This window comes from Sorex araneus, chromosome X (genome assembly GCF_027595985.1).
Source record: "Sorex araneus isolate mSorAra2 chromosome X, mSorAra2.pri, whole genome shotgun sequence".
Classification (NCBI taxonomy): domain Eukaryota; kingdom Metazoa; phylum Chordata; class Mammalia; order Eulipotyphla; family Soricidae; genus Sorex; species Sorex araneus.
In genome coordinates, this window is record NC_073313.1 from 131130875 (window position 1) to 131158339 (window position 27465).

The window sequence follows — 27465 nt, forward strand, 5'->3', positions numbered from 1 at the left end:
GCTTAGTTAGGGTAGCACTACACTGCACTGTCATCTCTTTGTTCATCGATTTGCTCGAGCGGGCACCAGTAACATCTTCATTGAGAAACTTGTTACTGTTTTTGGCATATCAAATATGCCACGGGTAGCTTGCAGGCAGGAAGTTTCTTAATATAGAAACACACTTTGATCAGTAATTTATGATATCAAAAACAAGCTTTTGGTAAATTATAATTTTTATATATTTTTTAAAAAAATAATGATGTGTGGATGTATATGTGTTAAAATTTCAAATATGGACTCTAACAATATGCTCTCTAACAGTAATTACTCTGCTTCTCAAACCCTAATATCTTCCCACAATCTCAGATTGTAGCAATAATTTTACGTTCTTCCTCTGGTGAATAACTTAGTTTCTCTAATTATCATGCTTAGACATCTGCAGGCTCAGTTCCAAATATTAAGTTTCAACTGTGAGAAAAACTTAGTACTTATACTATGTCCTCCGTATAATTTTTTAACTATGAAAGAGTTATCCAGGGACCAGAGAGATAATACAGAGGGTAAGGAGCTTACCTTACAATTTGCTAATCATAGCTCAATACCTAACACCCATATATGATCTCCAAAACACTAATAGGAGTGATTCTTGAGCACAGAGCCAGAAGTAAGTCCTGAACACTTCAGGGTGGTATTGCCCAGAAACCAAAATTACAATAAAAAAGAATTAGAGACTTTATTCAAAGTCAGTATAACTAAGGGAAATATGGACATATTAACAGTATTGACAGTTTAATAGAATTAGCATCTGCCTTTGTATGCATATCAAATAAACAAAAATCATTTTACCTTTATTATCTCTTTGGAAAGTTTTGATGGTTGGTTCGTTATCCCGATCAACCATGAGATCCTCCCTGCCACTAGTCATCTTAACTATAAAAAAAATTGAAAAATTTTATGTGCAAAACATCCCAAAGAAAAGCAGAAAAGCATTGAATTAATAACTATACTCTAAAAACAATTATCAAATTTTAGGCATTTGTGCTTTTTGAAATAATGAACAATTTTTATTATTCATCAATTATTAATCAAACAATCATTATTTGTAATTAAACTGTTTAAAATTATAAGTTGCAAACCATTTAATTTATAAATTTAAAAAGTAATTAATACTTACTAAATATTTAATGCCAAAAATAGTTCCTTTGAATCACTAAGGTATTTACTTTTATAAAATTCTCATTCAAATTTAGTAAAACTTCCATAACTAATATATATTTCCCAAGAACATCTGTAAAGAATTTAGTAATTACTTTCATAAGTTTAAAGTAACCATGCATTTAACTCAATTTATGGAGATTTTCATATAAATAAAAATTAGTAGATTACATATTTCTCATAGAAACTTCACTAGATAGTTCTATTCAGAGTTAAATCATGACAATGTTTGCAATTTTTAATTGAATTATTTTAATTTATGTTACATTATATTCCTCTTCAAATATGATCATTTTATTCTTTCATAAATAGGGGCCATACCTGCAACTAATTGACAGAATAGTATTCAAAGTACACAATCAACAGTACTCTGTAGTGGCATGTGATATACAATGCTGAGGATCACTTTCAGGACCTTGTGCATGTTAGACATGCTTTATACGTCTTTAGCCACATTCTGGTCCCAAAATAGACATCTTTATACAAAAAATCATAAAAACTTTAAATTTGTTTATAGACAATCTTACCATTGTTTTTCACAATTTTTCTATGTACATAGAGAGACTACTTACTTCCAGGCAATGAAGAATACCTTTAATAATCAAGATTCTTTTAAAGGATATTTCTATGTGTTTGGAAATATTTTACTTTACTTTAAGTATATGTCCTGTACTTTCATATGACTGTTATAAATAAAATTAGGCTTTGCACTCAACTTTTAGCCAAAATTCAATAGATAAGTATCTTTTCCTTTCTTTTATGTTACTTCCTTATTAATATCAAATGCTTCATTTCAGATTAATGTGTATTTGTTTCATAACACATTAGTGAACAGCTGGCCATGTTCTCTTGTCTTGCTCAGACATTCATAACTCAAATGAATTCTATGTGCATTCTATGTTCACAAGACAGATGAGAATTAGAAAGCTTCTTCTATCACTTGCAGCAGTGAAATGTACTCCTCTAGACACTCTACCTCAGTTGTTTTCACATGTTACTGAATATTAGGATCTCCCTAGGAGATACTGAAAATTAAACCAATACTTGGTTTGACAGTTTATTGGAAACCAGGAGAATGAGACTCAGTGAATACCTTGGATACTAAGATCTATAAATATTTCAAAAGTGATTAAATTGGAAGGCAGATTTCCAATCCACTGAGCTCAGTATGAAAAAAAAACCACAAAATTGCATATATGAAAATGCCAAGTGAAACTTACATGAGGTCCACATAGGAATGTTTTTTTATCATTCCCTGGAGTAACTGATAATCCAGAACATTACCTAGCTCCTCAAAGTAATCTGTGTTACAACCTCCATCCCTCAAAAACTAACGCACAGTTAAGTGTGAACAATTTTAATTTTATTTATGTGTACTGTGGTTTAGAAAACATGTTATAATGTATTTATATGTATTAAATTTTATTTAATTACTAAGAGATAGTTACAAGCTTTCATGTTTGGGTTACAATCACAATGATCAAACACCCATACCTCCACCAGAGCACATACCCCATCACCAATATCCCCGGTATATCCCCTCTTTCCCACCGTCCCCCTGCCTCCATGGCAGACAATATTCCCCATACTCTCTATCTACTTTTGGGTATTACAACTTGCAACAAAGACACTGAGAGGTCATCATGTTTGGGCCATTATCTACTTTTGGCATGCATCTCCCATCCCGACTGATTCCTCCAGCCATCATTTTCTCAGTGATCCCTTCTCTATTCCATCTGCCTTCTCACTCTTCTCATGAAGCAGGCTTCCAGCTATGGGGCAATCCTCCTGGCCCTTGTATCTACTGTCCTTGGGTGTCAGCCTCATGTGTTGCTATTGTATACTCCACAAATGAGTGCTAAAGCAATCCTTTGGGAAAAGAAGATAGGTGGTGTCACCTTCCCCAACTCAAACTTTACTACAAAGCAGTAGTAAGTAAAATAGCACGATATTGGGCTAGAAACAGACCAGGAGATCAATGGAACAGAATTCAATATCCTGTCACGGACCCCCAAATATATGGCCACTTAATCTTTGACAAAGGAGCAAGAAATATGAAGTGGAACAAGGACAGCCTCTTCAACAAGTGTTGATGGGAAAACTGGATAGCTACATGCAAAAAAAAAATGAACTCTGACCTCTGTCTAATGCCAAGCACAAAAGTCAGATCAAAGTGGATTAAAGACCTCAATATCAGACATGAATCTATAAGGTATATAGAAGAAAATGTAGGCATAACTCTCCGTGGCATTGAAGCTTAAATCATCTTTAAGGATGAAAAGCACTGACCATGCAAGTGGAAGCAAACATAAACAAATGGAACTTCATCAAACTAAGAAGTTTCTGCACTTCAAAAGAAACAGTGACCAAAATACAGAAAGAGCCCACAGAATGGGAAAAAATATTTACCCAATACCCATCTGATATGGGATTAATATCCAGGATATACAAGACACTAGTAGAATTGTATAAGAAAAAGACCTCCAACCCCATCAAAAAATGGGGAGAAGAAATGAACAGAAGTTTCCTCAAAAAAGAAATACAAATGGCCAAAAGCACATGAAGTAATGCTCCACATCGCTAGCCATCAGGGAGATGCAAATCAAACAACAATGAAATATCATCTCAAATCACATAGACTGGCACACATTCAAAAGAACAAAAGCAGCCAGTGCTGGCGTGGATGTGGGGAAAAAGGGACACTCTTTCACTGTTGGTGGAAATGCTGACTCGTCCAGCCTTTCTGGAAAATAATATGGAATGTCCTTCAAAAACTAGAAATTGAGCTTCCTTATGACCCCACAATACCACTTCTGGGAATATATCCCGAGGATGCAAAAAAGCACAGTAGAAATGACATCTGTATATATATCTGTATATATATATATAATACCTATATCTTAATTGCAACACTTTTCACAATAGCCAGAATCTGGAAACAACCCAAGTGCCCTAGAACAGATGACTGGTTAAAGAAACTTTGGTACATCTATATGATGGAATACTATGCAGCTGTTAGGATAGATGAAGTCATGAAATTTGCTTATAAATGGATAGACATGTAGAATATTATGCTAATTGAAATGAGTCAGAAGGAGAGGGACAGATATAGAAGGAATAATGTATTTTAAAAATTATTTTGATGTCAAAATTTGCTGCTCATTCACTTCCACTGAAATGGCCAAAACTTTATACAAACATGATTTTTGTGTCACTTCTAATACATCACTTCTTTCCCTTCCCTCAATTCTCTCTCCACAATACTTGTAATCTTAGTTTTTTAATCCAATGCCTAGGGACAATAAAAAAACATTCACCATCTTCATTATTATTTAATATAATTTTGGAAGTCTTCACCACAGCAATCAGACAAGAACATGAATTCATAGTTAGCAAAATTAGAGTATAATAAGTTAAAACATTATTATTTCTAGGTCACTAGACAATGCTATTGAGGAGTTTTGCCATGAAAGCTCTTCGGATTTTATAAAAAAAATTCTGTCCATAAATCTATAACAATCACTTGATTTTTAATTTTCATTTTGTTTATAATATTTGTTTATAATTCAGCCACTCCCTGGACTGAATTCTACTTGATCATTGTGTATGGTCCTTTTGCTAGACTGTTGGATTTGACTCACTAATATTTTGTTGAGGTTCCTTGAATTGATGCTCAACAGTGATATTGGTCTGTAATTTTCTTTTTAAATAATGTACCTATTTTTAATATTTGGGTAATATTTGCTCCATAGAAGCTGTTAAGAATAATTTTGTGTCTTCAATATTTTAAAGAGGTTGAGGGACATAAATAATTATTATTTTTTGAAGTGATGCTGAACTCTTTATTAAACCTATTTGAATCTGAGATTTTGTTCATAGGAAATATTTTAACTAAATATTTCATTGTTCTTACTCATGATCTGTCTTTTCAAGTTTTCTATAACCTCTTCATTCAGTCTCAGGAGATTGCATGATTCTAAAAATGCATCAATTTCTCCTAGGTTCTCTGTCATACTTGCAAAAAGCTGAAAATAGTAGCCTCTCATGATATTTCATATTTCTGAGGTATCTTCAATACTTTGTTCCTTTCACCTCTAATCTGATTGTTTATTCCTCTCGTGGGAGTCCTGTGCATTTCTTCTAGTGCAAGTAGTTTGAACTACTAGCTTAGATCTGTTTGCTTGCTTATTTTCTTCCTGTTTAATTTGTACAGTGATGACAACGAATTATAAAAGTCCTTACTAATACTGCACTGCCATAAATATTTCTCTTTGAGGGTCTGGAGCGATAGCTATTTCTATCTTTCTATCCAGAAAGATGAAAGAAAGAAAGAAAGAAAGAAAGAAAGAAAGAAAGAAAGAAAGAAAGAAAGAAAGAAAGAAAGAAAGAAAGAAAGAAAGAAAGAAAGAAAGAAAGAAAGGAGGGAGGGAGGGAGGGAGGGAGGGAGGGAGGGAGGAAGGAGGGAGGAAGGAAAGAAAGAAAGAAAGAAAGAAAGAAAGAAAGAAAGAAAGAAAGAAAGAAAGAAAGAAAGAAAGAAAGAAAGAAAGAAAGAAAGAAAGAAAGAAAGAAAGAAAGAAAGAAAGAAAGAAAAGAAAGAAAGAAAGGGCGTTTGCCTTGCATGTGGCCAACCCGGGTTTGATTCCATCCTATATGGTCCCCCGAGCACAGATAGGAGTAATTCCTGAGTGCATGAGTCAGAAGTAAACCCTGTGAATCGCTGGGTACATTATTATACAATAATAGGTACATTATTCCCTCCCAAAAAACAAAAAAAATTCTCTTTGATCTAATAGCAGCTGTTAAAAGTACTTGGTTGACCCTTTATTTGATGTCTGGACCAGTATGTAATGACTGTCTTTATATTTTCTTTAGATACAATGAAATTTGGTATGAAAATAGTATGTCAACATTGACCCTTCATAGTTTACCATTAGCATATGTGGTTGATTTATAATATTTCACTCTCAGTTTGTGTTAACTATCAGAATTCAATAGTGTCTATTAAAGCACCGGAGAGTTGCATTTTCCTGATATAATCAGCCACTCTATGGCATTTAATGGGAGAATTAAGTCCATTGACAAGCACATTACCAACTGTACTCTCTCTCTCTGGCCTCACTTGGATTTATCCTGAATGGCATTCCCTGTGCTTCTTGGATCAGTCTTCTGATGAGTTCTGAACTGAGGCACAGTTCCCAGGCCCTGCCATAAGGCTGAACTTCCCCTAGAGTAACAGGAGCACCTTTTGGTTCTCCCAGAGGATTGCACCTTCCCTCCTTCAGAAATCACTCGTTATACTCTGGTAATCACAGACCCTGGAGTAGGCATCAACGCTCACAGATGCAAAAACTTGTACTAATCATAACCCTAGTTCTAACTACATATATGTAGGGGAAAAATCACAAAGGTAGTCACTGTCACTGTCACTGTCATCCTGTTGCTCTTCGATTTGTTAGAGCGGGCACCACTAACGTCTCTTATTGTGAGACTTATTGTTACTGTTTTTGGCATATCCAATACTCCATGGGTAGCTCACCAGGCTCTGCCTTGCAGGCTTGATACTCTCAGTAGTTTGCCGGGCTCTCCTAGAGGGGCGGAGGAATCGAACATGGGTTAGCGGCATGAAAGAATGCCCTACCACTGTGCTCCAGCCCAAAGGTAGTCATAGTAATAAAAAATTTCAAAAACTTAAATTAAAGTTGGAGGAGAGGAAAGGGCAAGAGCACTGAGAGACTTTCTGGAACCTTCACACAAAACCCCAAGCAATTAGTAACAAAATTGGGAAAGTTTCAACTAGGAAATGTGGTGAGGTAAAACTCATATGATTCTTCCAGAGACGTCCCTAGTAAAAGAATGAGTATGGTAAATCAGAAAATACTCAAGCGCAGACCACAACAAAAGCAGTGGGGAAGAAGTTAAGAATCCCACTAAAAGCATAAAAACATAGTCTGGAAGACACTCCCAGTACCAGTCTGCTATGTAAACCGTTAGTCAAGGATTTCAGAGATTATATGCTGAAGATGCTTAATGAGCACAAAGAATTGGTGGTAGAGGGCTGTAACAAAAATATATTGGGTAGGAAGTTTGCTTTGCATGCAACTGACAAAGGTACGATCCTCAGTACCCCACTTCATTCTCCAAGCCCACAAGCAGTGGTCTCTGACTGCAGAACCAGGAGTAAGACCTGAGCATTGCTGGATGTGACCCAAAAACCAAAAAGAGAAAAAGAAGATAAAAGAAAAACAGTGGTTTAGGTAGTCAATAAAGTAAAAGAAACTATGAGAGGAAAATAAGAAAACTACAACTAGAAGTGACAGAATTTAAAAGCCTGCAGAAAAAAATGTCTGTGGATGGTAACCACATGCAAAGATAAAATGATGAATTCTCATCATTGAATCTCATTGAATTTATTTAGTAATAAAATCTTTAAAAATTTTTAAAAAGAAAGATGACAGGCTCAGATACTGGAAGTGTACAAATCTCACTTAAAAATTACTTCATGGCATATGTAAAAGTGTGTGAATGTATATGTGTGTGCTCTCGTGAGTTATTCTATTCTATAAATATTCTATAGTTATTCTTTAATTATATTGCTATTTTACAATAATTATAATTATATTTTATATATTTATAATGTAATTAGTAGTTATTCTATATGTAGTTATCCTACAGTTATTCTATAACTATTCTTTGGCATATGTAAAAGAGTGTATGGAGTGTATGTATATGTGTGTGTCTAGATGTATGTGTTCTCATGAGTTATCTTCAGTCACATAGGCCAGTCCAGTGATCAAAGAAAGATAATGGCCTGAGAATAAAGGAAAATATTAAAATTTAAAAAATTAAAAACAAATATAAAATGATTAAACTTCAAGATAACCTTCAGGAAAACTATAAATAAATAACAGAATATGAGAAAAGTCTCCAAATAAATAAATAAATAACACATAAGTGAACCATGTGTTGAGTTCAAGAGAATCATGGGAATTCCCAAGGAAGATGAAGTGACAGGTTACATTGATTAGTCACATTCATAGTGAAATAGCATTAACTGACATACTTTGTGTAAAAATAATTCATCATATTTTCCCATAATATCAAGTGAAGTGGTTCATGAAAAATTTTCCACTTTTATTCTTTACATTTTTGTTTTACTGTTCTTCTATTCAAAATGATTACTACAAAAAGCTATATATATTATATATATGTATATATATAGTCATTAACTCACCCAGCTCTTTTTTCGCCTACCAAAATCCATTTTATTAAATAATACTTGTTTACACCTTATTTCAGTTGAGATACTCACCCATTCTCTCTGAATGGTGTTCAATTTGAGTGGGAGAGCTGGACTCACTGCTGCTGGAATGTGAGTATGTCTGACTCACAGGGTACTGAATTTCTTCCAAAGAATGATCAAGAGAAGGACTCTCAGCCATCTGTTCCTCACACAAAAAGAGACACAAAAGGAAATATAAACTGTGAATCAATGTTTTCATCTTATCCAAATAATATTTGGAATGCTAAGCTCTGATTTACCCTAAAAGAACAAACATCCAAAATACGTGACTTCAACGTAATTCATCCAACTATATATAACTCTTTTGAACCACTATAAGGAATAAATAGGGAGAGGTTAGCACTTATATTAAGCAAACATAGAACTCTACAATAATATATTTGTATTGTGTCAAAAAAGAGGTTATATACAGTCGTAATAAAAATTTAAAAATAGTTACTTATAAACTATATGTTTTGGAAAAGAGACTCCATAAATTGTCCTTGCCCACTCTGGATAATAAAAAATGAAAGTCTATTCTCAATTTCAAAACAATTGAAATAACATCTGCACACAAAAAATACAAATAATAGAAAATGTATAATGCTATATGAAGGGATCTCAAAAGTTGCTTTAAATTGGCATCTGTCAAATATTAAGACAACTAATTAATTAATGTACTTCAGTGTCTTTGTCAACACATTCACTGAAAAAAAGCTTACTGAAAACATAAGTTAGAGTGACAGTAATATTGCTCACTAAGATTCTGTATTTTTCAAATCAGCTGGAGTTTAGTTCATTATAATATTTTTCTAAAGCTTCAATACTTGTCCTTAAATTCTTATTGAGATGAATCCAGTCATTTCATTTATATTAGTTGAATTCAAAACCTTATGTTGATTGAGAATTTTGTGGATAAAAATAATAAATAGTTCTGCAATTTATTATTGGAAGCTAGATATATGATATTTATTTTATTTTTCTTACAGAATAATTTATTATTAAGAAATTAAATTAAGACATTGCACAACTTGATCAATACATAACTTCAGGAGCTCTCCATGTTTACATAAATTAATAAAAGACAAGTAACAAGCCAGAAAGAACAATTGAATCATATTGTGACATTTTAAAATACAAAGATTTTTTTCTTTCTTTTTTAGTTTTGGACCACACTCAGCTCTACTTAGGGCTTGCTCCTGGCTCTGTGCTCAGGCATCACTCCTGCAAGGCTCATGGGACTACATGAGATGACAGGCATAGGGGATAGAACCAGGGTCAGCCACCTGAAATCCAAGTGCCTTCTTTGCAGAACTACCCTCTGACTATAAGTACAAAGATTTTCTAAAATACTACAGATTTCTTCTGCCAGAGGGCAGTGGTAAATATTTGACATTTTAATGCTATGTGCTACATTAATAAAAAATACAGTATTTTAGTTTATATGTTAATTTAGTTAAAATTATTGTAGTTTAGGTTATCTCATTAAAATACATTTGATATTTATGGTCTTGGTGTACACACTTACATCACCTAACCACCATCAAATTATACACGACCCCTGTACCTATGCCTATCTGTTAACTGCAGTCCACCTACTCCCAATTACACTGCAGTACCCCTCATTTGTTATCAATTGATATAGTCTCTACCTTTGTTCTTTATTATTATGTCAATATGGATTATTGTATAAGAGAGATGATAGATAGATGTAAACTAATATACTCTCGGTACTCACTAGGTGCCAAACAATTTATTAATTGTGTTAGCAAGATTTGTCTAATTTATTTCTATGTTAACATCTAGAGACAGTTAAAATTACTATACTTATTTCTTTTTGGCAGATGAGGCAAACTGAGATACAGGTTAGATTTATTTCTTTAAGGTTATATAATATAGGACTAGAGAAGCCAGAATTACAAATTATAGTCAAAGTATGACTTCAGGTTCAGTGTTCATAACCAATTCCATCATACTGTTTCTAATGAAAACTGGTTGTTCATATATCATACTTATCTAACAAATTGTAAAGGTTTTGTGTAGAAATAGCAGGAAATTCTAACTGGAGTGATAGTATAAGAGTTATACTATTTTGCTTGCATCCAACCCTCATTTGATCCTCAGGAACACATAAGGTCCCTTGGTCATTGCCGTGAGTTACTCCAAATTATAAAGCCAGAAGCACAACCTGAACACTAGTGGTTGTGAACCCCAAACCCACAAGATGAAAATAAAAGCAAAATGGGGAATAATACTGTAATGGTGCAACGTCTATGATAGAGGGAAGCCTTTGTCTGAGAGGAGGAGGTGGTGAAGAAAGGTGGTAAAATATTTTGCATAAAATCCTATCAGCAACAGTAGTGCAAACAAACCACATTGCAAAAACCAATTTGAAAAAATCACCTCCTGAAGATGCAGACTTATAGGTGGGAAACAAATGGAGGTGGGGGAGCTTTGGTGGAGAGACCTGGACACTGGTGAAAGGACTAGTGTTGAAACATTGCATTCCTGAAACCCAATAGTGAATAAATTTGTAATTTCATGGAGACTACATTTTAAAAAGTAAGCAATTTTGTATTCAAAAATTCATTTTAGACAGAATTCAATGTCTGATTCCTTTCCAATAATTTGCAAGATAATTAAAATAATAAGATGCACATACTAAACCTTTACTAAATAGGCAAATTTTATGCTCTCCATGTCTATTTTATAACTGTAAATGATGATGAGAATAATAAATAAAGTTGACACACAGAAAAACATTTCTCTGATCTACTGCAAGGTGAGTTGCAATATGGATGATTGTTAGTTTTCTAATATGTATTTTCTTTTCCTACACAGATTTCTAATGATTTGGGCACTCATCCAACATACTTAATGATCTAGAACCATAGCATCTAGTACCATCCAGTAGAATTTTATGGAACTATGCACATTATTTTATACTGTTCTATCTAACATATAGTAACCACATGTAATTTGTGGCTATTCATCACTTGAAAAGTGACTAGCTGAAACTGAGGAAGTGAAGCTTTCATTTTATTTCATTTATATTGACATAACCACATGTAGCTAGTGTTGAACTGTTATTAGCAACTGTTATTGTAGCTTGTTATATTCATCTAAGACCCATTAATAATAATTTATAAATATTTAATATTTATAGTAACATCACTGTCATCCATTGCTCATCGATTTGCTCAAGTGAGCACCAGTAACATCTCCATTGTGAGACATGTTGCTATTTTTGGCATATCAAATACGCCACGGGTAGCTTACCAGGCTCTTCTGTGCGAGCAGGATACTCTTGGTATCTTGCAGGGCTCCCCAAGAAGGAGGGAGGAATTGGACCAGGGTCAGCCACATGCAAGGCAAATGTTCTACCCACTATGCTATTGCTCCAGTCCTTATAATAAATAATGTATAATCATTTATAAACATGGAGGTGGAAAAATTTATTAAACTATAAGAAAATATATTTAATAGAATGAATTAAGAGCCCCTAAAAGTTACATTACTCGTCAGTGTCATAAAAAGTCATTATTCCTATGAAAAGAAACTTTTTTAAATTTTTAAAATTTTTGTTTTTGAATTAGTGAGTCACGGTGAGGGTACATTACAGATTAACACATTTTCGTGCTTGTGTTTCCCTCATACAATGTTTGTGAGCCCATCCCTCAACCAGTGCCCATTCTCCACCACCTATGAACCCAGTATCTCTCTCATGCCCCAATCCCATCCCCCACCCACCCCGCCTCTACGGCAGGGCATTCCAATTTGTTCTTTCTCTCCTTTTGGGTGTTGTGGTTTGCAATAGGGATATTGAGTGGTCATCATGTTCAGTCTCTAGTCACGTATTTCCTTTCCCGCATGGGCTCTCCAATCACAATTTGCTTTACCCTTCTCTATCTGGGCTGCTTTTCCCATAGCATGTGAGGCCAGCTTCCAAGCCATGGAGCCAACTTCCTGGTATTATATACTACTATTCTTGGGTGTTAGTTTCCTACTCTGTTATTTTATATTCCACAGATGGGTGCAATCTTTCTATGTCTATGCCTCTCTTTCTGACTCATTACACTTAGCATGATACTTTCCATGTTGATCCACTTGTATGCAAAGTTCATGACTTCATCTTTTCTAACAGCTGCATAGTATTCCATTGTATAGATGTACCAAAGTTTTGAAAAGAAACTTTTAAGAAGATAAAAGTAGTGGTGAATAGTCAACCAAGTCAATTTTCTCTTAAGCCAGCTTTTCTTTTCTTAGGGCATCCTCAATCATTAACACTTCTATTATACAAATAAATTTTCACACTGTGGAAAAAACATCTATAACCTCATGTAATTAAATAGATTGAATGCAATAAGAACCCTTCTAGTTTGCATAATTCTACATTGTTAATGTAATTTCAATTAGAAAAGAACAAATTATTGATTAAATTTTATAAAAATTTATCAAGCCTTCAGTGAATATAATTATATGAATAAATAGAAACCAGTATGTACACTAGATTAACAAGTTCGTTTTCTATAATCAATATCGGGGGATTGATATAGAGAGCCTGATTTGATGAGTATTTAAATAATATAAGTTACACGTTAAAATCAGGGTTTTGTCTTGGAGCCTTCTAAAGCTAGAGCCAAATAATTCTTAAATATTCATTATTTTTGTGAGTCTGTTAATCTGTTGGTAACTTGCCATAAACCATAGTGAAGATATTTGTTCCATGGAAATTTGACACTTTTATAGTCAGAGGTTCCCCTTTTAATTGACTTTTGTTATTAGAAAGCTGGGTAAGAGTTCGAATTGGATATTTAAACAAATGTAAATCTAAAACACTATTTCAATCCATTGTAAGAATCTGAGGGTTTTTGGGTTGCAATTTTAACATTATTAAACTAAAAAATTATTGTTTATACAAATTACCATATTTGTTTATGTATTCATTTACACAAACACAGTAGACTGTGAGATTATTAAAAAATATTATGTGATTATGAAATCAGTTGTATGCACTCAACCTTTTCCCTTTAAAGAGCCTAAAAGGCAGAGCATTGTAGCATATTAATAAAACAGCCAATAAAATTTTAAGTACAGAGAATATAAGAAATCTGAAATCATTATATGAAGTTTCCATTATTGTTATGCTTCAGAAATCTTGACACTATAAAATATATGAAATCATTTACTCTTCTTTTAGGAAAGTGCCAAGTATTGAACCCTGGTCTTCTGCATGCAAAACAAGTTTTATATGTAAATTTCCCATCTAGTTATGTCTCTGCAGGGTATAAAAAAATCTATAGATGAATGTTTTCAAAATTCCATATATGAGGAAATTTTGTTTATTTAAATTAGTTATTAAGGGATAAGAGTTAGAGTACAGCAGTAGAGCATTTGCCTTATATATGGTTGATCCAGTTTGATCCCTGGCATTCCTTATGGTCCTCCAAGCACCACCAGGAGTAATTCTTGAATTCAAAGTCAGGAGTCACCCCAGAGCATCACCAGGTATGGTAAAAAATGAACTCCAATTATTTATCTAGATATATAATTATTAAAAATGCTTTAAAAATTTTATTCACAGGGTTTAAGCCTTAAAAACAAAAGCGATATATAATAGAGAGTTGAGCAGTCTAAAACAAAAAAAGAATGCTCCCACAAATGTTTATTGTTATTTTGAGGGGGGCTCCTCACAGCCATAATTGTGAATCCAGGGTTCATTCCTGTGACTATTTCACTTCAGGCCTAGTGGCATAGGCTTGAGAGATTTGGTCCTAAGCCAACAGAACTATACGGCACAAGGGACACAGCTCCAAAGTACAGAATGTGTCATGCTGTGCTAGGTATTGAACCCAAAGTCCAGTGCATACTAGAGATGTGTTCTAGTTTCATGAATTACCTCTCTAAATTTCCAAGAGATTTTAAAAGTAGATATTGATAATTTCTTCTTATGCACCTAGTTAGATAATATCCTTGTTTATAAATATAAATCTGGCTTATAGGAATTAAAGCAAAGTGTTGATATGGCTTATAGATAAGCACAATTAGTATTCTGACTTATAATTATTTTAGAAAATGTAAACATAAGATTGGGTCAAGATGACCTATTGAGGGCAGACCCACCCACATACCAAAACCTATATGAAAGGATGTTTAGTCCAAACGCTGATTTGTGTTCATGCAGGGAATCCTGCCAGATCTAATCACTCATAAAATGATGGTGATTCATCAAGTGAGAGTACAAAGTGTAGAAACACACAAAAAGCTAAGCTTGAGTGAATCTGGTGAGCAAGCATTGGTAGGACATCTAAGGTTCAAGTGAATGAGGTCAAAAGCCCTGTGGTAGGGAGTCAGAGAGGGGTTAAATGTGGTTGGCTTAGAGTTTTGACAATTAAGTTACATGAACCAAAATTCAACTGTGAGAAAAGATATAAATTACGGGTAGACATGGTATGTCCTACAAAGACAGTTCCAGGAGACTCTCTTGCCTCTGGCAGGATAGTTGACACAAACCACAATGGGGAGCCCTACTACTATTGTTCTGGAGGTGATTGCCTACTGAAAAAAACAATAAAATATCAGAGAACAACACAGGTGGGTTCTTCATACACTGGATGTGTAAGAATGAAACCCAGATGCTTTTCAGTTTCTCACAGCTCACTGAGTTCATAGCCAAACACAAAATATGATATCTAAGACCTACCTAGCTTATCAGTCTTCAGGAGTGTGGCCATGTTTATTATCCTGATTCATTGTAACCTACCAAGCAAATTCTCCACTAGCTAAACCAAAGCAGATCATCATACCAGATTTGCAGGCACAGAACCAAAGCTGCTGATTTGATCCCACTTCAGCCCATCAGCTTTCACCAAGATATTCAATACCAGAAAAAAGGATGTGTGGGGATCAGAGATAATAAAACAGTTGTGGTGCATGATTAGTAGGTGTGAACTTGGGTTCAATTTCTGGTGCCAAAAAGGTTCAAGTACATCTCCAATTGTGGTGTGTGGCTTGAGAGAACCCTGAACATCACTTTTGTTTCCCTCAAAAGGACTTGTGAGCAAATAAAAGAAACAAGGAAAAGTAGACATATGTCTAATAAACTTTAATGATATAAATGTAGAACTGGAATTTAAATCTATCCAACAAATAGACTCAGAGTGTGTCAAATAAATAGACTCTGACACCTGGAAGCGTTTTTAATTCAAAGCCCAGTCACATACGGTGGAAGGAACTTCCATAGTCAATCCTGGCGGCTTGCAAGCTGTTGCCCTCCAATCAGCTGCTACCTCAGTCTCTTGAAATTCAAGAAAAAGAGTAAGGGGCAGGAAGAAAATTAGCACATAAGAAAACTCAACAGAATTTTTCAAACCCGATACAAACACAGCAGAGTCTATTAGGAGCTGTGTCTGTGAACATAGTTCAGATCTCTCTAAATATACCACCTAAGCCACCTAAGCTATATATAAAGTCATGCATGAATTAGTCAATCTGACAAAAGCAAAAGTACCCCTGAATTTGGTAACAGAGATAAATACAGACAAGAATAGTATCACACCACACTTTGCAACCCAGAATGACTATTACCTCTATTATTGTTGTTTGAAACTGAGAACTGGGGAAAAATCCAGTAGATGCAAATATGAGCTTTTAGAAACATGGAAAATTGGTACTTGTGACCACAATCTGTAGCTCTGTCCAAGCTAAATACACTGTGACACAATGTTAGTCCCAGTCTCCATCGATAGCTGTTCTTAGTCAGGAACCCAAACAGACTAGACCTCTGAGATACAACAGCTGTGGGGATCCAGTGAATATACATCCAGATTTGCCAACTAGATCATCACAAACCAATATTCAGAAGCAAAAACTGATTCAATTAACGGGTAGTGATGCTCGAGCCAGTCTATATGCAGCTACATTACTAGATTGTTGGATAACACTGGATTGTCCTTGCTACTTGTCCTTGCAGGGAGCTTAAGGTTTGTTGAGCCACTCCCACAACAGTGTAAGAGAGATATACCCACTTCCATCAGGCAATAATAATCCTATATTGCTTTTCTCTTTCCTTTATGTCATTTGTATGGTTCATTTAGCAATGTCCTTTTTGTATAGACACAGGAAGACAATTGATGCCATGCTATGCAACATGGGAGTTAACTGACTACAAAATAATATTTACTCTTAGGCATCCATATTTACTTGACTTAAGCCTCAGCTGTGCTTTGTCTAGCACTACAAGAGCAGGGTCCAGACTAGGGACTAATGGACCCAGGGCAAGTTGTGAGCTACCCTGGCATCAAAATGAGTCAAGCCAAGTGCCAAAATACTTAACTAAAAGTTAAGAGCACAGTCATGGACAAGTTCTGTCATTACCCAAAAAGAAGTAACTGAATAAGGACCCTGCTGGGGTTAGGAAAGATTGGACATCCTGAGATGTCCCCAGGAAGAGCCAAACTTTAAGTTTGATATATGTCTTACTGTGATCATACAAAATGACATTGCTAGAAATATACGAAGCAAATTTACTATAACTGTTTAAATGGATTACTAGCTGAGGAAAGGAGAAAGCAGTATACCCTGGATGGAATCCCACCCTTGAGCAGGATCTCCTAGCAATCTTGAGTAATCTTCTTAGATGAGATTTTATCCTTGAGTTAATCTCCTGAAGAAGGAGTGGTCTTTACCTCTGTTAGTTATGATAATGTTCAACCCCACCTTTGTATCCCCACACTACGTGATTCCTATATAACTATGCTGTAAGGGATAAGAGACACAACTACCTGGCAGAGAGATTTGTAGACTGGCAGACAGACTTGTAGGAGGTAGACTGGACTCTGGGAAGGAGATGCTGAGAAGGAGCTGAAGAGTCGATGCTGAAACTAGATATTGAGGATGAGAAGGTCGGAGATGAGATGTTGAAGACTAAGGAGGAGAACTGAGACTTTGGAGACATTGAAGTCTGAGAGGAGACTAGGATGATGGAACTCTGATGACCAGGACAACAACCAAAACAACAACTATGACTGTGTCATAAAGGGAGAGATAGGACGAACCCGAGAAGGAGAGAGAAATAAACCAACTGCAGACCAATTTGGGGCCTCGTTCCTGTTCCTCTGTCTGTCGCCCATCCGCCACCCTTCATCCAGCCTGGGAAAGTAGCTCTCGGCCACCGAACATTGGAGTCCTGCCTGTGCAGGCCCACTGCAACCAGTGAACCTTTCCCCTTTCTTTTTAATTGAAACTTACACTAGATACCACAAAGTATCACATAATGAAGAAACTAAGTAATTCAGCTGTGTTAATTAATAGAGATAAATTCCAAGACAGTCACTCTATATATCAAAGCTTTGTAAAATGCTCAGAAAGACTTAAAGCAAAAATACATGTTTTGTTTCATAAAATGAAGTAATTAGTAGTAGGGTTCATCAATAAGCTCAAAGTTTTTATATAGAAAATGGAAAAACTCTCTTCTTGGGGAAAGAAGAACCAAACAGGAAGCAAAGCAGCTTGAATTCTCAAGGATTCAAGTACGTGGTGGTCTAAAGGAGAAATAAAGCTAATATCCAAACCAGCATCAACAACACTGAAAAAATGAAATCCAAACTTCAACAGCCAAATTTTAAAATGTGCCAATCAAGCACATTTGACAGGCACATTAGATGGGAAAGGGTTATTTTAGGGAGTAGGAGGGAACCTGGGAACAATGGTGGAGGAAAACTGAAACTTGTAGTGGGATTGGTGATGGAACATGTATTTCTAAAAGTACACTATGGATAACTTTGTAAATCATGGTAGCACTGTAGCACTGTCGACCCGTTGTTCATCAATTTGCTCAAGCGAGCACCAGTAACATCTTCATTGTGAGACTTGTTACTGTTTTTGGCATATCAAATATGCCATGGGTAGATTGCCAGGCTCTGCCGTGCGGGCAGGATACTCTCGGTAGCTTGCCGGGCTCTCGGAGAGGGATGGAGGAATTGAACCCTGGTCTGCTGCGTGCAAGGCAAATGCCCTACCAGCTTTGTATTGTTCCAGTCCTGTAAATCATGTTGCCTTAATAAAACCAAAATATTTTAAATGGAAAAACTCAGGGCAAAAGAGAGTTTCCCTCCCCACCCCAGCAGAACCCTGACAGCTGCAAACCTCCAGAGCTCAACCGCACAGCCATGCTCAAAACCACTCCCCACAGGCTCAGACAAGCCTCACCAACTGGGTAACCTGCAGAAAAACCCAGATATGTGGGATCCGTGTCTGAGATCTCCAAGCTCAATTGGAGTGGATCTGGGTCTCCTCCCCCCAGCTCCCCTGTTTTCCAGTAGCTTGGAAGTCACACCCACAAACTACTCATCAACAGCCAAGATACAGATACTAAGAAATAAAGCTCCCGGAATAAAGTGACACAAACCTAGAGAGTGTATTTGAAGCCACAGTAGTGCAACCTCATACATTAGCTCACTGATGTACCAAAAATATAACACATTTGTTTGGGTTTAACATATATGTTTGCAATCTCTTATACAAGGGCTTAAATGACTCCAGGATGAAATACAACAATCTTCACACACTTTCCTCTTTTGGTGGTGGGAAGGTACATGGTGGTGTGATTGGTGATTGAATATTATCTGTAATAATTTGAAGAATTTTACAAAAATAAAATAATATTTGAAAAAAAATACAGGGGCCAGACTGGTAGTCCATCAGGTAGGTCATTTGCCTTGAATGCAGCCGTCCAGCGTTCAGACCTCAGCATCCCATATCATCCCATATGGTCCTCCCCAGGCACCGCCGGGAGTAATTCCTGAGTGCAGAGCCAGGAATAACTCATGAGCATAAAAAAGTAACTTATCTCACTAGGAAATCTCTGAAATTTGTGGGAGTGATAAAATAATCTAGTCAAACTACAGGTGAAGTTATTCATTCCTACTAAACAAGTCCTACAAAAATACTAAAGAACTCCTCTGACACAAAGGGAAAATTCGTGCTGGGGCACAATTGAATAAAATTGAACATACAAAAGTCTTATAATGAGCTCAAAAGGACAGTGGGATCAAAGATAGAGCACTAGAATTACTGTCTTTCAATTTGATTGGTAGAATAAGCTCAGAATATAAAGTTAATTAATTTTTAAGTAATACAGTAGAGGGTGAATACAATGCTACTTCTAAGGATCATATAGACACCCCCCCAAGTAGCCTATATGCACCTTCCCTTGCCTTACAATCCACATGAACACTATTGCCACACTGGCCTGAATGCATCCTCTCAATATTAGCTGATAATAGCAAGGCATTATCAGTGCCAGGGTATCACCATAAAAGTCCTAGCAACAAATAGGGGTGATCTAGACCTACACATATATTTCCTACTGAAATATCTTCACAATGTAATGGAAATGTCCAAATAACATAGGCATAAACTGTAGTCTGTTAGTGTAAAATACCACATTGATCAGTACTCAGAAAATCAGGAATATAAAGTTCTTCTATCGACACCCACTAAAATCTAAGAAAAATGTGAAAACTAAGGAAATCAGACATGTTGACATACAGAGAAAGAAGTCCATATCAATCCCTGAGTTCTTCAAATGATCTAAAATAAAAAATCTATGTGATGGCAATGAAAAATAAGTAACTATTGGCAGAGGAAATTAAACAATCACTGGAAGAGAAATTCAATCAATCCAAAGAAGAATTGATGCAAGGTATAAAATAATCCATACAGATAAACAAAGGAATGGGAGTGTCTCCAGAGCACTTAAACCTAAACTCCTTGTGTGCAACACTCAGCACAATGGCTTGGATAAGGAATCAACCTAGGTGCTCAGCAGCAGAAAACGGATAAAGTATGGTATACATGTACAAAGTAATACTATCCAGCTGAAGGGAAGGATAAAACCATGCAATTCACTGCACCTTGAAAAGACCTGGAGGATAGCATGTTAAGTAATGTTAGTCAGAAGGAGGAGAAATACCAGACGATATAACTTATCTATGATCTATAGGCAAATAACAGGAAGAGGCGATGGATAATATCAAAGGGAAGTACCTGGATTACCCTTGAAACTAGATAATAAAAATGAGGACAGGGAAGGAAATAAACTGGTGTGTGAAGATGGGACATACATATCCATAGTATGTGGGAAGTAGTGGGATAACAGCAGTGGGGGGTAAGGCCTCTATCACTTGGGTGATATAGAGGTACTTGTATATATGGGTCAGCAATACTGTAAGCACTGTAAGCATGAAACCCAAACTATTGGAATCAAAATTAAAAATGTCCACTCAAGGAGGCAGAATAGGAGGTGGAAAGAAATCTGAGAACATTGGTGGAGGGAAGTCAACACTGTACTGGGATTGGTACTGGAATACTGTATATTTAAAACTAAATGATATAATGCCACTGGCAAAGGAGACAGAATAAAAAATAAACAAATGAGACTACATCAAATTACAGAGGTTCTGCATGGAAAATGAAACAAGGGATAAAACTAAAAGACAATTTACTGAATATGAAGAATTATTTGTGGTCAACACATCAGATGAAGGATTGATATACAGGATATATCAAGTACTCATGACCAGTAACAAAAACCAAACATGAAAGCTTTGTAACTGTATCTCACAGTGATTCAACAAAAAATTGGGAGAGGAAATGAATAGGCAGTTCTCTGAGGAAGACCAACAAATGGACAACAGGCACAAGAAAAAAATGCTCACCATCACTATTATTAGAGAAATTCAAATCAAGACACCAATGAGATACCATTTTAAAGCTAATGAAAATGGTACATATCAAAAAATAGTAGGAACAATCTGTGTTGGTGGGATATGGTAAAAAATGAACTCATCCACTGATGGTAAGAATGTTCAACACCTTTGGAAAACAGTATAAACTTTTGAGCTACCAAAAACCCCAGAAATTCCACTTTTGGGAATGTCTACCCCCAGGACAGAAAAACATTCATTGTAAAGGAAGTAGACACACAACTATTCATTGCAAATGTGCTCTTTTGAAGGACATAAGACACTTCCCACAATGTGGCATTGGGCATGGCACATAGCAGTGGTGCATGTGGTTGTCCTCTACAAGATAAAGAAAAGTTAAAAACATACAGAACTTTATCATTAGAAATTCACTTTTATTGATTTATTTTCTGATAACTACTTGCCATTCTTTTAAGTTTTTTGAACTATGTATGAAAGACATTTGTTATATGCCTGCCAGGTGGCCAAAAAATGTTTCACTGGTGGATAGAAGGGGACATTGGTGGTATGATTGGTATTGGAACATTGCTTGCTTAAAACAATTCTATTATGAACAATTTTATAAATCATGTTGTCTTAATAAAAAACAATTTATATAGAAGTTAGAAAATAAAAAGTATTCATTGCAGCATTCATTACAATAGTAAGATTTGTAATCAACCTAGATGTCCAAAAACAGATCAGTGAATCATGACGATATAGTTTATATACACAATGGAATTCTATGCAGTTGTAAAAAATGATGAAATCGTGCAATTTGCTGTAATGTAACATTAATGGAACTGGATAATGTCATGTTAAAAGTAAAAAGCCAGAAGAAGGACAAATGCATGAGAATATCATTTATATGTGGTACTTATAGTAGCTGAATGAAGAAATGCAATGGTTTAAAAGGGGAGAGGATGCCTAGACCACCCTTGGCCCAAGAGTATAGGGAGGAGAAGGAAAGATATAAAGTGAAAGGGAAGGGGAAAATAGATAGATGAGAAACAATAGGGGCAAGGGATGAAGGGTTTCAGGTACATTAATAGTGCCAAGGAATAATATAGATAAATATCCAAACCACAGGGTCAACAACATTGAAATCATAAGATAAAAAATTCAACAACCGGGGCCGGAGCGATAGCACAGCGGGTAGGGCGTTTGCCTTGCACGCGGCCGACCCGGGTTCGATCCCCGGCATCCCATATGGTCCCCCAAGCACCGCCGGGAGTAATTCCTGAGTGCAAAGCCAGGAGTAACCCCTGAGCATCGCTGGATGTGACCCAAAAAGCAAAAAAAAAAAAAATCAATAACCAAACTTGAAAGATACTTGTGGAGATCGAAGTCTGGGACTGGAGCAAGGGGCGATAGGAGAGGGAATCCTGGAACACTGGTAAAGGGAAAGTGGCACTGGTGGCAGGATTGGTGAAGGAACATAGTATGTTAAAAACACAACTATGCATAACTTTGTAACTTACGGTGCATACATAAAATAAAATTTGAAAAAAATCTCAACTATTAAAATCTATGGAAATCACATATTTTTTCCCAAAATCAATAGCATTAATTTGAAATATTGTATCCATACCTATGTTCATTGCATTACTAAGGACAATAGCTTTTATATTGAAGCACCCCAAATATCTAATGTCAGATGAATGGATATAAAAGTTGTTTAATAAAAACCCAATGTAATACTATGCAACTCTAAGGAAACTGAAATTATTCAGATTGCAACAATTTGGATGGAATCTAAAGGTAATTAAATAATGTGAAACATGTCAGAGTGAGAAAAAACCACTGGATGATCTCACTTAATAGTTATATAAACAAAACAAGAATATAGAAGGTAATAGTCAATGACAAACTCTTGCCATGCATTACAAACCTGAGATTACAAAACTGAGATTACCAAGCAATGGAGAAAGGCAAAGGCAACAAACGGTAGAGCATAAGTAAAATAGGACATTAATGGATGGTATTGGGCACAATAGTGGTGATAAAATGTCTTAATTTTACATTAAGACCGCAAATGTGAGCACTATTATAAACACGTCACCTCAACTCAGGAGAGGAGAGGAGAGGAGAGGAGAGGAGAGGAGAGGAGAGGAGAGGAGAGGAGAGGAGAGGAGAGGAGAGGAGAGGAGAGGAGAGGAGAGGAGAGGAGAGGAGAGGGGAGGGGAGGGGAGGGGAGGGGAGGGGAGGGGAGAGGAGAGGGAGTACAAAGAAGAGAGGACATAGCAGTAAAAGTTTATATGAATAAAAAGAAAAATACTCAAATAAGCCAATCTTCACCTCTTGGTAAACTAGTAGATATAAAACAAATGAATCTTTAAGTAATTGAAGTGAAGAAAGTAAAAATTAAAGTATAAATTAATGCTATAGAAATTTGGGAAACTGTTCAAAGAGTGAATGAAACCAGGTTCTGTTTTTCAAAAATAAACAAAATGGACAAGCTCCTATGAAGATTTATGAGGGCATAAAAAGAAAAAAAATCAATTTACCAAAAATGAAAGGAAATAAGTTTAATCAGACACCTCAGAAATTTAAAATATCACAAGGTAATTATAAACAACTCCTTTCTACTAAACCAGAAAACTTAGAGGAAATGCATTAACTATCATTATATTATAAAGTCTTTTATGGTTAAATCAAGAGGAATTAGAAAACCAGAACAAAACAATCAACAGAAAGCAAACTAAACAGTGATTTAAAATATCTTCAAGAATAAAAGCCAATGCACAGAAATTTTAGCTACTTAGTACTCTCAGACTTTTAAAGACTATTACCAATACCTCTCAATCTTTTTCAAAATATCAGAGAAATGAGAAGCCTTCCTATCAACTTCTATGAAGTTAATGTTTCTTACTTTAGGTCAGTGATCCAGATGAGCACAGTGGCAAAAATCCTCAACAAGATCTTTACAAAATTTTCAGTTAACATACCAGAACAATAATATACCATGATCACATATATCCAAGAGAATCAAAGACAGTTCAATATACAAAATTCAATGTGCTTCATCATATCAGCAAAGGGAAAAGTAAAATTCATATGATCACTTGCCAATCCTTACAGTCCAGACAGCTGAGCTGTTGTACTCTGAGGGTGCCCACCATGTATACCCCATGACATTCACTACATGTTCACTGTACTGCTATGAGGATGCACCCCACCAGCACTGCATTTTCCAGACATCTGGGATGTTGGATTCTGAGAATGTCTGCCAACAGATTCCCTGTATTTTTCACTGCAGGTCAGATTCCCTAATCTCCACTTTGCACACTAGGCTGCTGGATTCAAGAAAATTCTTCTCCAAAAGGTGTCCACTTGCTGTACATTGCCTGTCCCCATGCAGCTCATAATTATCTCTAAGGGTCTCCAGAACCTTGCAGATATATGATAGGCATTTACCTCACATCTCACCCATCACCAATTTATACCTCCAGTAGTGAAGCTGCATATATGTGTACATCCCTGGATGTCACTAGGTACTTTGGGCTGCTTAGTAACTCTTTCATAGATCCATCTTTCCATACTACAGAAAAAATCCTCACAGGGCATTGGTTACAGTAAGAAATTACAGAGCCCTTAATTACAGACAGAGGAGAGGGAGGGCGTAGATGGCATTGAAAATTCACTATAATCAATACCCATACCTCAAATTACAAGCCATAATCTTACTGGGAGAGGATCCACAGGTAAAGAAAAGAGTACTGCTCATTTGAAATTTTTGAAGACTTTGTGGGGATAGGGCACAAAGTACAAAGATTCACTCCCAAACTATAACAGATAAAATGGGGAGGACATTTAGAAATACATCAAACTTAATGAGTAAATATGGAAGGTCTACCAGTAGCAACAATATCTTAACCTCTAATGTAATGAGTTTAGGTACACACTATGAATATATTTGATGTACTCAAAGAAATTTTGGGACAGATTATTAATAAAAATAATTATAAGAGTAGAAATTAGAAAAATAAATTTGAAGTTATAAGTGAAGAGGTAAAGAGTAAATCAGGTGAAATTTTAAAAACTCAAATGAAGGAATCAACAGCAGACTAACAGGAACTGAGGAAAATATCAGTGAGTTCTAAGATGAGATGTAGCAAACCTCTGGAGACCAACAGAAGGTTGAAAACAGTCTGAAAAGAAATCTACAGTTCACCAGAGCTAAGAAATGAGTTTAAGAGGAACAGTATAAGAATCATGTGAGTCCCAAAGAATTAGAAAGCTAATTTTGATGAAAACTATGGCAAAGTAATCATAGATAAGAATCCCTCAAAACTGAGGAATGCATGCACCCAGATTCAAGAGTCTTGAAAGGTCTCATCTAAAATAGACCCAAATAATAAATCTTCAAGACACATCATAACCAAAATGACATAATCCCAAGAGAGAATATATAAAGCATCAAAATCAAAGAAAAAAACATACAAGGAAACTTCCACAAGATTCATAGTATATCTTCCAAATGAGATTCTATAGCTCAGGAAAGTATGGTGAGATATAGTTTTAAAAATTACCTCAAGTTGACAGGCAGGAATGATGTAGGGTTTAGGATGGGGAGGGAAAATGGGAACACTGTTAAACGGAAATTGACACTGATGGTGGGTTTGGTATTTAAACATATGCCTAAAACTCAACTATCCATAACTATGTAAATCAGAATTCTTTAATTAAAAAATAAAAATTGAAAACAATGAAATAAACACATCACCAAAAAAATTCTGTTCAGCTAGACTATCAAACAGACTTGAAGGATTAATACAAAATTTCATGGACAAAAAACAGTGTAGCAAGTGGATAGAAGGCAGGAAATAGTAAAATTTAGAGCAGAAATCAGTAAAATGAAAATTAAAAAAATCGAAAGGTTAATAAACCCTAGTTGGTCCTTTAAAAATTAAACAATATGGGCTGGAGTGATAGCACAGCAGGTAGGGCGTTTACCTTGCAGGCGGCCAACCTGGGTTCGATTCCCAGCATCCCATATGGTCCCCTGAGCACCGCCAGGAGTAACTCCCAAGTGAAGAGGCAGGAGTAACCCTTGTGTATCACCCGGTGTTATGCAAAAAGAACAAAAACAATACTGCCATACCATTAGTTAGACTCACACACAAAAATAGAAATGGAGAAGAAAGGGCAGAGATATAGTACAGTGGGCAGCGTTCCTGCCTTGCAAATGGCTGACTTGGGTTCAATCCCTTGAACCTCATATGTTCCCCCAAGCACTGTCAAGAATGATCCCTAAGGACAAAGCCATGAGTAAGCCCTGAAGAAACTACAGGTTTGAGCCAAATAAACAAAAGTTGGATAAAATGCTAATGAACCAAATCAAAAATGAAAAGGAAGAAATCAGAGATACCACAGAAATTCACAGGATTTTCATAGAATACTACATACATTTTTCTGCCACAAAATTTGAGAAGGTATATGAAACAAATAATTTTTTGCTCTTAAGATCTTATATGTTAAAACTGAGAGAAAACAAAGTACCGAAACAGAACAAATATTATCAAGAAAATGTTTTTCCCCCGAACAAAGGACTGGTTACAGATGGGTTTAATAGAAACTACTACCAATTTTTAAACAAAATTGTCTCCTGATCCTTTGCATGCTCTTCCAGAAAGTCAGAGAAACAGGAATCCTCCCAAAGAGTTTCTCTGAGAAAACATTATCCAGATACCAAAAGCCAAGAGAGGAAACCACCAAAATTGAAAACTATAGGTCTATATCATTGTTAAATATAGAATAAAGATTCTAAAAATTATATTATCAAAATCCAAATATAGGCCAAAAATATCAGGAACAATGGCCTGACTTCATGTTTTACTGAGGAAAACATAGTAAAAATTTATGACATTATACTAGAGGAATTTTCAGTGATTCAACGTCAGTGACCAAGCAATCGAAAGAAAAGATGAACAGATGAGACTGCATCAAACAAGTAGCTCTTACACTGCAAAAGAAATGATGACCAGAATAAAAGTACATACCGCAAACTGTGAAAAAATAATTGCCCACCACCAGTGCATCTGAAAACAGTTAAATTCCAAGGTATATAATGCACTGGTAGAACTCTTTAAGAAACATCAAAAATGAGGGGAAACTTCCTCAGGAAGACAGATAAATGGACAAAAGGTGTATGAAATATTATCTGCATCACTTTCTGCTACCGAAATGCAAATAAAAAATAGTTATGCATCATCTCACATCAGTGAGATTGGCACACATCAT

The 27465-nt window shown here is 35.6% G+C and overlaps 1 protein-coding gene across 1 annotated transcript in view; it reads right to left on the reverse strand.

Moving 5' to 3' along the window:
* Positions 1 to 27465, reverse strand: part of DACH2 (dachshund family transcription factor 2) — a 299991-nt gene that overhangs the window by 80986 nt on the left and 191540 nt on the right. The window contains exon 5 of the mRNA XM_055121151.1: positions 8507 to 8642. Within this exon, the coding sequence (XP_054977126.1) occupies positions 8507 to 8642 (136 nt within the window). The remainder of the gene's footprint in view (positions 1 to 8506; positions 8643 to 27465) is intronic.